This window comes from Sinohyriopsis cumingii, chromosome 18, assembly GCF_028554795.1.
Source record: "Sinohyriopsis cumingii isolate HCF-2022 chromosome 18, ASM2855479v2, whole genome shotgun sequence".
Taxonomy (NCBI): domain Eukaryota; kingdom Metazoa; phylum Mollusca; class Bivalvia; order Unionida; family Unionidae; genus Sinohyriopsis; species Sinohyriopsis cumingii.
The window spans coordinates 5293571-5304853 of NC_142978.1; the positions used below are offsets into that span (position 1 = coordinate 5293571).

General features: G+C 37.8%; 1 protein-coding gene across 1 annotated transcript; it reads right to left on the reverse strand.

Annotated features, from left to right (window-relative positions):
• Nucleotides 1-9239: 9239 nt before the first annotated feature.
• Nucleotides 9240-10763, reverse strand: LOC149776001 (uncharacterized). The gene is made up of 2 exons (XM_089942568.1): nucleotides 9807-10763; nucleotides 9240-9611 (listed from the first exon to the last, which is right to left on the reverse strand). Exons 1-2 carry the CDS (start codon nucleotides 10761-10763, stop codon nucleotides 9240-9242), a joined length of 1329 nt encoding a protein of 442 aa, XP_089798694.1.
• Nucleotides 10764-11283: the final 520 nt, after the last annotated feature.

Sequence of the window (11283 nt, forward strand, 5' to 3'; positions counted from 1 at the left end):
TAAAATTAAACTTTGTAATTTTTTAGCGAGGTGATATTTTACATTATACCGTGATTTTGCAGCTTTATGAACTGGTTTATCTTCTTGTACTATATCTGGCTCATCTGCAAATTTATCCTCAACGACAGGAAATAAACACGTTCTAGATCAAATACAGAGTGTTAAATCTCTTAGTCTTTGTATCCTGATGCATTGCAGTATTGGTATTGCTTGCAAATAAAAGGTTGATTTGCATGATAATCCACTCTATCACAATCGATTCCAAAGTAAAGATCTGACAATCGTTTCGCGAACAAAAGAGTTGTTTGAGATATCTTACACATAAGATCTTTATCTAATTACTGTAATAAAATACCGGACGAAAAAAGAAGAATTGTAAAGGTTAAAATCTTAAATATGACCTTCTTATTCGACGCTGTCAAGCTGTTTATTAGCAATGAAAACATAAAAAGTACGTGATTTTTATCGTTGAGTACGATATGTACTCCTCGTTTAGCGTGTTAATGACATATACTGAGGTATCAGAATTTAAAAAATAAAAACAATTATTAGTTAGATATGATAGAAATACTGTTATGAAGTGGGCCTACTGTTGTTTGACACGGGAAGATCTAAACTTATTTTAAAAATTGATCTGTGAATAAACTACAATTTTGTATTAATTACCAAATACGGATAGATTTATTAATCGAGCTTATGTTGTAAATCCCTATCAGCTGGAAGTTGGTGCAAGAAATATGTTCCACGGTGACAACAACGTTGCAGCACGCTTTGAAGTAGAACGAGAAAAAATCTGATCTTGCTCAGCAATCCTGAAGATTTTAAACAGCAGTGATTCGTAACGAAAGACAATGTTATGTCCTTTTCGTTTTTACGTGGCAGATTTAGTGATACCATCTGCAGCACATTTTATTGATGCTGAGCAAATGTTAACATATTTTGCCGCTGACGAGATTAATAAAATTGCTGTTTCGTCACCGGTGATAGAGTTAGTTGCTATAACAGGCTTAGTAGGTTGATTAAAATTAACACCACCTTTTCTACCTCGACAAACATTTTCTTTCTGTGAGACAAGATCAATATTCTGGAGTCGGTTATAAGTTTTAATTCCATGTATGTGGTCTACAACTAAGCCACTAGGAATCAAACCATGAAATACCTCAAATACAAGACGGTTTTAGTAATATATAACATAATCACTGCTATTTCCACGGATCATTACATTTAAGTAACCTTGATTTTCAAGACTTCCAACAACTTTTTTGTTTTAATAATTCTGACAATTCTTCGACGAATACACAGTATCAGGATCGGGTTAGAGATTTGATAAGGTCAGAAATAGTGACAACAAATGTTTTCAATGGGCCACATTCTCTGTGTTATTTCCAGCACAAGATCATCCTTATCGAGTGTCCAATTACATTAGCCATGTTGATAATTTAAACTTTAGCGGGATTGATTTTCCTGTTGCAGAAAATCGAATTCCAAAATTTCAAAACAAAACAAACTCCTGTTATCAGAGGGTATTAACGTCTTTTGAGTCGATGATGAAAATAAAATATCCAAGATACATCAGCGATTGAACATTACAAACAGCAATAAATTTATTGTTTTATTAAAATCTTTAAGGGTTGATTAAAAACTATAACGGGCTAGTCGGATAGCAATAAAAAAGCATAAGGAAAATAAATATTTGTTTCAGATGTTTGTATGGCTATAAGTCTCAACAAATACTTGATCAAAATCTAACGTACTGCTGATATCTATGCCTGGCGAAGATGAAAAAGATTACAATTTAAATTACAGATATAAGATGGAAGTGACTTTGATAATATATGCAGATTTTGAGTCTTTTTTACTTCTAGTGCTAGGAGCAGGAAATAACCCTGATAAATCTTCACAAAAAATTAAGAATGTATTCCTTGTGGAGTAGCGTGTAAAGTCGTCTGTGCTGCTTATAAACGTTTATCTAAATCAATACAAATTTATCGTGGCTCAAATCCTGCTGTCTGACTTCTAAAACACCTTATCGAAGAAACTAATTTTATTCTGATGTTACTCTCTAAGACAGTAGAAATGAAACTGCTTACAATAAAAATAGAAGCTGAATTTGCTTCACAGAAATATGTCATATTTGTGAGCAGTCGCGTTTGCCTCAATATCGTATAAAAGATCACTGTCATATTACTGGAATGTACCGAGGTCCAGCCCATAATAAATGCCATTTAAAATATACCGCACCAGATTATATTCCTATTGTCTTTCACAATTTCAGAGGATATTATTCTTATATTATAGTTGAGGCGTTTGGCAATAAAAATATAATAAACCGCCTGAAAATTAATAACAACGATAAAATAAAATGCATTCCTAATAACACTGAAAAGTACATGTCTGTGACACTCGGCAAGATAAGATGCATTGATGGTCTGCAGCTTATGGCTGCATAGCAAGACGAGCTTGTAAAAGGCTCAAGCTTATTGGCACAAAAAGGTCTCTTTACCTACGAATATCTTGATGATTGGAGCAGATTTGATGAAACGTGTCTACCTGACAAAGATAAGTTTTAATCTCGGTTAAGTCTTGAAAGTGTTAATGATGATGATTATGATTATGCTAAATGAATATGGGATTCGTTCGGCTGTAAAACCTTCGGTGATTATCATGACTTGTATCTTATCACAGATGTACAGTTGCTCGTAGATATATTTGAAAATTTTAGAAATGTCAGAGCTGATAACTACGGACTCAACCCAGCTTGGTATTATTCGGCACCCGCATTAAGCTGAGACACATTGCTGAAACATAGCAAAATCAAACTGGAGTTAATAACAAATCCAGATATGTTAATATTTATAGAACGTGGAATCCGAAGTGGAATAAGCATCATAAAAAAATGCTCAGGCTAATGATACATATTTACCCGACTATTATAAGACATAACCATCAATATTTATAACCTATCTTGAAAAAAACAACCTCTGCGGGTACGGGATGTCCGAGTCTATGCAATTTGCTGGTTTTAGATGGATCAGTGAAAAACGGTTTTATGATGAAACTGATAAAATTGTAAAAGCGGGATGTGAGATTCCTGATGTTTGTTATTTTGCTGAAGTTGATCTTGACTATCCTGTTGAGCTTCATGATAAGCGTAATGATTATCCACTTTGTCCAGAATAATTGCTAATCGTCTAGTTTATTATCTGATGAAAAGAGACATTATTCGCAGGGTAAAGCTGTCGTTGAAAAGTTAGTTCCTAATCTGCTTGACAATAACAATAATGATTTTGTGTAGCGCCTAATCTTTAGAAGCTCTAAACGCTTTATAACATTAGATAACACCTATAAGATAAAAAAAAACAAACATATAATGATATGATTACAAAAACAAACACCATGAAATTAGAAAACACTAAAAAAAACATGCTGAGAATATTTAAGGTAGGAAACATTACTAGGTCTTTAAATTTGTTCTTGCAGTCGAAATAAGTGAGTTTTGAGAGCCCTCTTGAATGTGATCACTGTGTCTTTGTGTCTAAGTTCAGTGGGCAATTCATTACACGTTGCTGGGCCCTGGTATGCAAAAGAACGTTGTCCAGATGACTTTGTTTTCATAGTGGGAATAATGAGTATACGATTGTCAGAAGAGGAGCGTAAGTATCTTGCTGGTGCGTACACATGTGTGAGGTCGAATAGGTATGTTGGAATAGAGTCCAACAGTGAAACGAAGATACATTTTACACGGTTAAAATCTTAGGCAAGCAGGTGATAACGGACTTATCCTAAGAAAGGTTCATCGCGTGTTAAAACTGAATCATTCGAGATGGATGTAGGTTTATATTAACTCAAACACAGCACGACAAGCAGTTGCAAAAACAGAATTTGAAAAATATTTTTTCAAGCTTATGAACAACAGCGTCATTGGCAAGACTATGGAAAATAACATAGATGGAATCAATATTGAGATCGTCAGTAACGTCCAGCGTCGTAATAAATTTGTAGCATCCTATGATTTTGTTAGCATGAAAATATTTAATGAAAATATAGTATTCATTTAACGAAGAAAGACAAACTTAAAGTTAAACAAGCCTGTTTATGTCGTTATAGCAGTACTTAATACATCAAAGTGGTTAATGTACTAGTTTCATTATTACATTGTTAAGGTTAAGTGGCCTGATGCAGAGCTGTTATTTACAGATACTGACTTGCTAATGTACAAGATAAAATCTGATGATATTTATCAAGAGTTTTATGATAACCGAGAGCTGTTTGATCTTTCAGATTATCAAAAAAACAGCGTATTTCATTGCGACATTAATAAAAAAGTAATAGGAAAATTTAAGGATGAGACAAATTTTTTTCCTATCGCTGAGTTCATCGGATTGCATAGTAAACTAGCTGATAATAAAATTAAAAAACGATCTAATGAAATCAGAAGAAATGTGGTCGGTAAGGTGTTAGGATTCGATAATTATAAAGCTGCGTTAGATGAATTTTCTATTTATTTTGAGATAATGTCAATACGATAAAATTGTCATAAAAATGAGACTGATGTTATCATAAAATCAGGTCTGTGTAATATTGATGATAAAAGATACTGCTCTGATGGGATCAATACATTTGCGTTAGGACATAAAATGTCTGATGTTGACTTTAGCAAGGTGGAGTTTTAAGATTCGTTAGTACAGTAAATTTTGTGAGAATGTTTGGTATAGTAAAAGTTTGTGTGAAATATAAAATAAAACTCGCATTAGTCTTAAAAAGTGTGTTACAGCACTTGCCTTCTACTCACTGAATAGACGATACAAGTCCAGTATTTGTTATTATTGGGTTTTATTGTGCATTGAGGTTGATAAGTGGAGAATGATACATTTATTCTGCTTTGCTACATCCTTCTCATATTGGACAATGGTCAAGTCACATTTTCCTTCAAGCAAAGGAATCATCAGAAAATTGTCTTAATGCAATGCCTTGACCAGCACACTTCAGGAGCTCCAATGGAATGATCACCACTAATATGATGTTCATACTATGTTGTTTATACAGACAAGTAGCAAACTAACCAATCAGAAAGTTACTTACCACTTGTCATACAATAGAACAATTCAGCATGAACAGTAATCACGGTAGCTTCTTGCTCAGTGAACACAACTCGAACAGGTAATCCAAGTTCAAGGTTACCTAACTGGCTAAATATGTGTAAAATGAGAATAACACAACAATTGCAACTGATGACGTTATTTCACTCATTAATAAACATTAACTACATAAAATAATAAAATACCTACTTCTGCCTAGTTACAACATGGATATATAAAATTATAAAATATATACTCCTGCTACACACTTCCCTCCACACATTTAAATGACGTCCTCATCATTTAGGGGTATCCACCATGATGGAAAATATGGCTTTGGAAATGGTATCAGGCATACTGTTAAAAACTCAGTTTGTGTGCAATGACTGGAGAATACGGACTTTTGTTAGCAAGTCTGGCTCATTAACGGCTTGGGAGATAACATAGTCTCCAGAGGTCATCCATGAAGGTGGTTTCGTCACTCGACTTTAAAAGTCGTAGTGTTGGAACAGGCAAGCAATCTTTCTCTGTTCGTAACTGATCAGTAACTACTATATTATTGGGGCTCTCAACCCTGGTGTGACCTGGTACTGCATAGTCATTATCAATGTTGATCACAGTGTCTTCTGGATTCATAGCCCACTGGTTGATAGGGTGTCGTGCGAGACTTCTTTATTCCAGTAATTTGACATAATTCCAAGATGACCTTACTCTCAAGGTTTGCATGCTGGTCTGAATATAAATGCTGGGGCATACCATAATGCACAATGAAACTATTAAACAGCGCCTCAGCTGTAGTCCTGGCTGTCTGGTTTCTTGTCGGAATGGCCAGTGCATACCTGGTAAAGTGATCTGTAATAATCAGTATGTTTTGTTAGCCTCCTTTGGACATCTCAAGAGTCAGAAAATAAATTCAAACGAGTTCCAATGGCTGTGTGGTCACTTTGTTGACGAGTGGTGCTCGAACATCCGTTAACGATTTTCTAAGCATGCAAGGACGGCATCTTTGGATCCATATTTCCACATGTATTGCCATAAGCGGCCAATATAATCAATCCCTTAGGAGAGAAAGTGTCTTGTCTCAGCCTAAACACCCAGAAGGAACGCAGGAAATGGTTACTTCAGCCATCCCACCTGAACGTAAGCCCTCAATGGCGGAACTTCTAGTAGTACTAACCATAAGAATAACAATTTGGTAAACCTGACATAGGCTTCCAATAGTAGTGGAAAAATGAATACCCTTCACGACCTAAATGAAACATTCATAATTAGAGAACCGTCACCAGTAATGAGGAAGATTAAAAAGAAGACCGAAGAACTATTTATTATGGACTTAACCAAACGAGACCCCCCTGGAATCCACAATATTAAGGATTCAACAAAAATTTAAAATCAAACCATACAGTGCCAAAATGGAGACATACAAAGGATGAGATAAAGAACGAGGTAAGGATTATAGGCATAAATAAAGAAGAGATTAAATAAAAAAACGAAACCAGTATTCTTCTGTTGCGAGTCTATGCTTTTAAAATAAATAAGTAACAACAAAGAATGAAAGACAGCAGCTTTGTAAAATTTAACAAATAATTTATTTCCATATAATACAAAGTGAAAATGAGAAAAGATAATGTAACGGTCTTGCAAATTAAATCCCAAAATAATCCAAGAATTACAGACACAAGTCATAATAATTAAAGACCTAAATACAACACAGTACAAATCCCGAAGAAATCCGTTTCTGTTATAGCTAATGGAGTCCTGTTGTGTCAACAATCTTTTGTTGAATCACAATAATATAATTCCAGGTTTGAATTCAGTATAAATTCCAGTGAATGTCTTTTTCCAAGAATTTTATCAGAGAAAATAATCACTTGATTTTAATAAAAGAAAAAAGATTCCATCCCGAAATAAATAAAATACTGGTCACAACATATAATACAACTTGAAAGTGCTAGGTGTTAAAGCACAAATGACCAAGTTCTCACAATTACAAGATTATATAGTTCTCTACTTGACCTCAGGTCACAATTAGTATTTTCTAAGAAAAACATTACCAAATGGAATATAACCTACAAAATCAAAACCACAACTTGTAAAATTCACTTAGGAAATTCCGAAACTCTGATCCAAATAAACATATTTAATTTTTCTATTAAAAATAACTCTGATATTAAGCTCATAAACATAGAGAATAATTTAGCTATGTATTAGTTGTTGATAAAAAAATGAAATAAAAAAATAAAAAAGTCAATCAGGTCAAGCCGATTTCAACTCTATTTTTTGACAAAGTTATGTCCAGCATACAATGTTACATTTCAATAGCATGTAATGAAATAAAACATTTTTAAAAACTAACCAACAAACAATGAAATAAAATATACAAAACACTTCTTACAAGGATTTTACATCAGAATGGGGCATTTTTCACCGGAAACGTAACGATTGTGGAAATACAGGTCACACACCAAACAAACGCTAGAACCAAAATGAATAAGAAAAAGAGAAATAAGAAACGACATGAGAGAAAAGACAAGAAAAATCCATATATATGCAAATGAACGGGATGATTGGTTTTCTGTAAATCAGACCCCAACAACAAACAAGTAAAGTGAATATGAAGGACATAAGTACAACCCCGGCCACGCCCCAGACTAGAAATTAAATAAAAACAGGGACTGCGGCGGGTGAGGAACACAAAGAACAAAGGGAACCCGAGAGTCCCAAATTAACATCTAGAATTAAAAATAACACAAAAAGCATCAAAGAAAATAAAGCACGACCGAATGAAATAGAAACGGAAAGAGAGTGAAGGAAAAAGGAAGGAAGAAAGGAGGAAAAACCGAGTCTAAAGTATATAAGCTTCTTTTTGACGAGGAACTAGAGGTGATGTAATACTATAACTATGTAAAAATAGAGACGTAGAAAACAGAGACCACAAAAAGGGAAAAACTGAAAGAAAGTGGATTATATATATATATATATATATATATATATATATATATATATATATATATATATATATATATATATATATATATATATATAATCAATCAATCAATCAATCCTCTCTGCGCCGTCTGGTGCTAGAGGCGACAGCAAGGGAGCACCATTTTGGTCTGTCGGTTGCTGTTATGGGGGCGGTCTGCAGGGTGAGGCCTCTGGTCTTGAGTTCTAGCTCCACGGTTCAGCGCCAGGTCTCTTTGGGTCTGCCACGGTTCCTTTTCCCCTCTGGAGTCCATCTCGGTGCCACCCTTGGTAGTGAGTCGGGGGCATTCTGCAGACGTGGCCGAGCCATCTCTATCGACGAGTTGCAATGGTCTCAGCGATGGTGCTTGCGTCCGCTCTGTGCCGAAGTTTCTCGTTCGAGATCATGTTTGGCCAGAAGATCCTCATGATCCATCGCAGGTACTTGGTCTGGAAGACTTCGAGCTTGCGTTCTATGTTAGCAGTGGTCTTCCAACACTCTGATCCGTACAAAAGGACGCTCAGCACGTTGCTCTTGAAGATACGGATCTTCGTGTGAGCGCTGAGGTTTGTTGTCCTCCAGATGGGCTTCAGCATTGCGAAGGCCTGGTTGGCCTTGCTGATTCTTGTGGTGACTTCCCTTGTACAATCTCCATCCGTGGCGACCTTGCTGCCCAGGTACGTGAATTCGTCTACTTCTTGCAGAGGCTGGTCGTTGATGGTGATTGGGTCGCCCACTCTAGTGTTTTTCCTCAAGACTTGTGTCTTCCCTATGTTGGCTCGAAGACCTATGGTGCTTGCTGTCTGTACAACTGTTGTGTCTTCTGTTTGATATCCTGGTGTCTGCTTGCCAGCAACCCGACGTCGTCGGCATAATCCAGGTCATCCAGCATTGAGGTCAGCGTCCACTGTATTCCTTGCCTCCTGCCCTCTGTGGTGCGGCGCATGATCCAGTCAATGGCCAGTGAGAAGAGGATCGGCGAGAGAATGCAACCTTGCTTCACTCCGGTTTCCACCTTGAATGGTTCAGTGAGTAGGTTGTTGTGGATCACTCTGCACTCAAAGTTCTCGTACAGGGGCCTGATGACGTTGACAAGTTTCTGGGGGGATGAGATAGTGTCGTAGGATCTTCCACAGAGAGGCTCGGTGCAGACTGTCGAAGGCCTTCTCAAAGTCCACAAAGACCACATAAAGGGATCAATTCCACTCATGGGGCTGCTCAAGGATCTGTCTCAGAACGAAGATGTGGTCGATGCAGGATTTGCCCTTCCTAAAACCTGCCTGTTTCTGGCGTAGGATGCCGTCCACAGCTGCTGTGGTGCGTTGGATAATGATGCGACTGAAAATCTTACTGGAGATGGGTAGTAAGGTGATTCCTCGCCAGTTGTTGTAGTTCCCCAGATCTGCTTTCTTGGGAAGTTTGACGATGATTCCTGTTTTCCAGTCATTCGGTGCTTCTTCACTATCCCAGATCTTTCGGAGACTCTGGCAAAGCAGCTGCGGTGTCTTTGTGTCTTCTGCCTTCAGCATCTCGGGGCATACCCCATCATCGCCAGGTGCCTTCCCATTCTTCAGCTTGTGGATGGCCTGCTTGACCTCCTCAACAGTAATGTCGTCGCAGTTGATGTCAAGGTCCTCCTCTGCTTCAGGAATGTCAGCGAATACTGGTGGGTCTGGGCGATTCAGTATGGACTCAAAGTGTTGCTTCCATCTCTTCAGCTTCTCCTCCTCCACTGTGACATGAGTTCCATCTTCATCTCTCACTGGAAGGTCGTGGTGCTGGCCGTAGTCGCCTTTCAGCTTCTTGGTGTTCTGATACACCGTCTTCATGTCTTTCTGCTCTGCTGCTGCCTCCGCCTCCTTTGCCAGTCTCTCTGTGTATTCTCTCCTGTCTCTCCTTGCTGATTTCTTCACCTCCTTGTCTTTTCCTCTATACTCCTTCGAAATTCTCTCTTTCAGTCTTGGTGACTTGGCGTCCAAAAGTCTCTTCTTAATCTGTCTTCTCTCGTCTATGCGAGTCCACGTCTCTCCTGATATCCACTCTGTCTTCTTACTATTCCTATAACCTAAAGCTACTTCTCCTGCTTCCTTCATTGCTCTGTTGAAAGTGTGGATGGTCAGCGCTGTCTCATCTTCTAGAACACTAAACCTATTCCTTAGGGCCAGCCTAAACTCTTCCTTCACTTTTGGATCTCTCAGCTTGGCCACATCGAAGCGCTGATTCCTGGAGACCCCTATCCTAACTTTCCTAAGCTTCATAGTCACCTTGGCCACCAGAAGACTATGGTCGCTGCCGATGTCAGCGTGCCGCATCACTCGCACATCCTGCAGGGAGTGTTTCCATCGGCCGTTGATAATGATGTGGTCGATCTGGTTCTGAGTTCTGCCGTCTGGTGACGTCCATGTGAGCTTGTGGATGTCCTTGTGCTCGAACAAGGTTGCTCCTTTGACCAAGTCATTCTCTTCACAAAAGTTGACCAGTCTTTCCCCGTTGTCGGTCATCACACCTACTCCATGGCGCCCCATGGTCCTCTCTCTGTCTTTATTGTCGCAGCCGACCCTAGCGTTGAAGTCGCCAAGTAGCAACAGCACGTCATGTCGAGGGACGTCCTCTAAAACGGCTTGAAGAGCGTCGTAGAAGGTGTCTTTGTCCTCTTCTTCCGCGTCGTCTATTGGTGCATAGGCCACAACAACAGACAGCTTGGCGTACTTGGAGTTCATCCTGGTCTGCTTCGCTCTCAGCGCCGGTTGTCGTTTGTTCAATTGTTGTCGTTTCCGTAGGAAGAGTTGTTTTAACTTGGTGGGGTTGCTAGCCCCACGCCCAACTATATATATATATATATATATATATATATATATATATATATATATATATATATATATATATATATATATATATATATATATATATGCTAAAAGCTTCTGTCGCGTATACTGCTGAAAAATACGTATCCTGATGTGTGCATTTCCACGAAATGTGCATGTAACTCAATTATTATTTTTGTTTTGAAGCGACGTATAATTTATGTGTATATTTCCATTTGGTTGTGTTGATACCTCCTACACCTATTTTCATTTAAAAAGTTTCACGCAACTAGCTTAGCGCTGAATTGCTCCCAGAATCTTGCAACAATTGCTGCAGAAAAATAATATGTCTTTACAACGTTTTCACAGAAATGAAGTGCATGGACTTTTTACATGAATATCAACCGAATGTTGATAACGTGTACAGAGAAAAATT

Coding starts and splice junctions, on each gene's coding strand:
- LOC149776001 (XM_089942568.1), bottom strand. CDS start 10,763: ATGAACTCCAAGTACGCCAAGCTGTCTGTTGTTGTGGCCTATGCACCA. Junction 9,612..9,806: donor GCCAGCACCACGACCTTCCA/GTGAGAGATGAA, acceptor CACAAGCTGAAG/AATGGGAAGGCACCTGGCGA.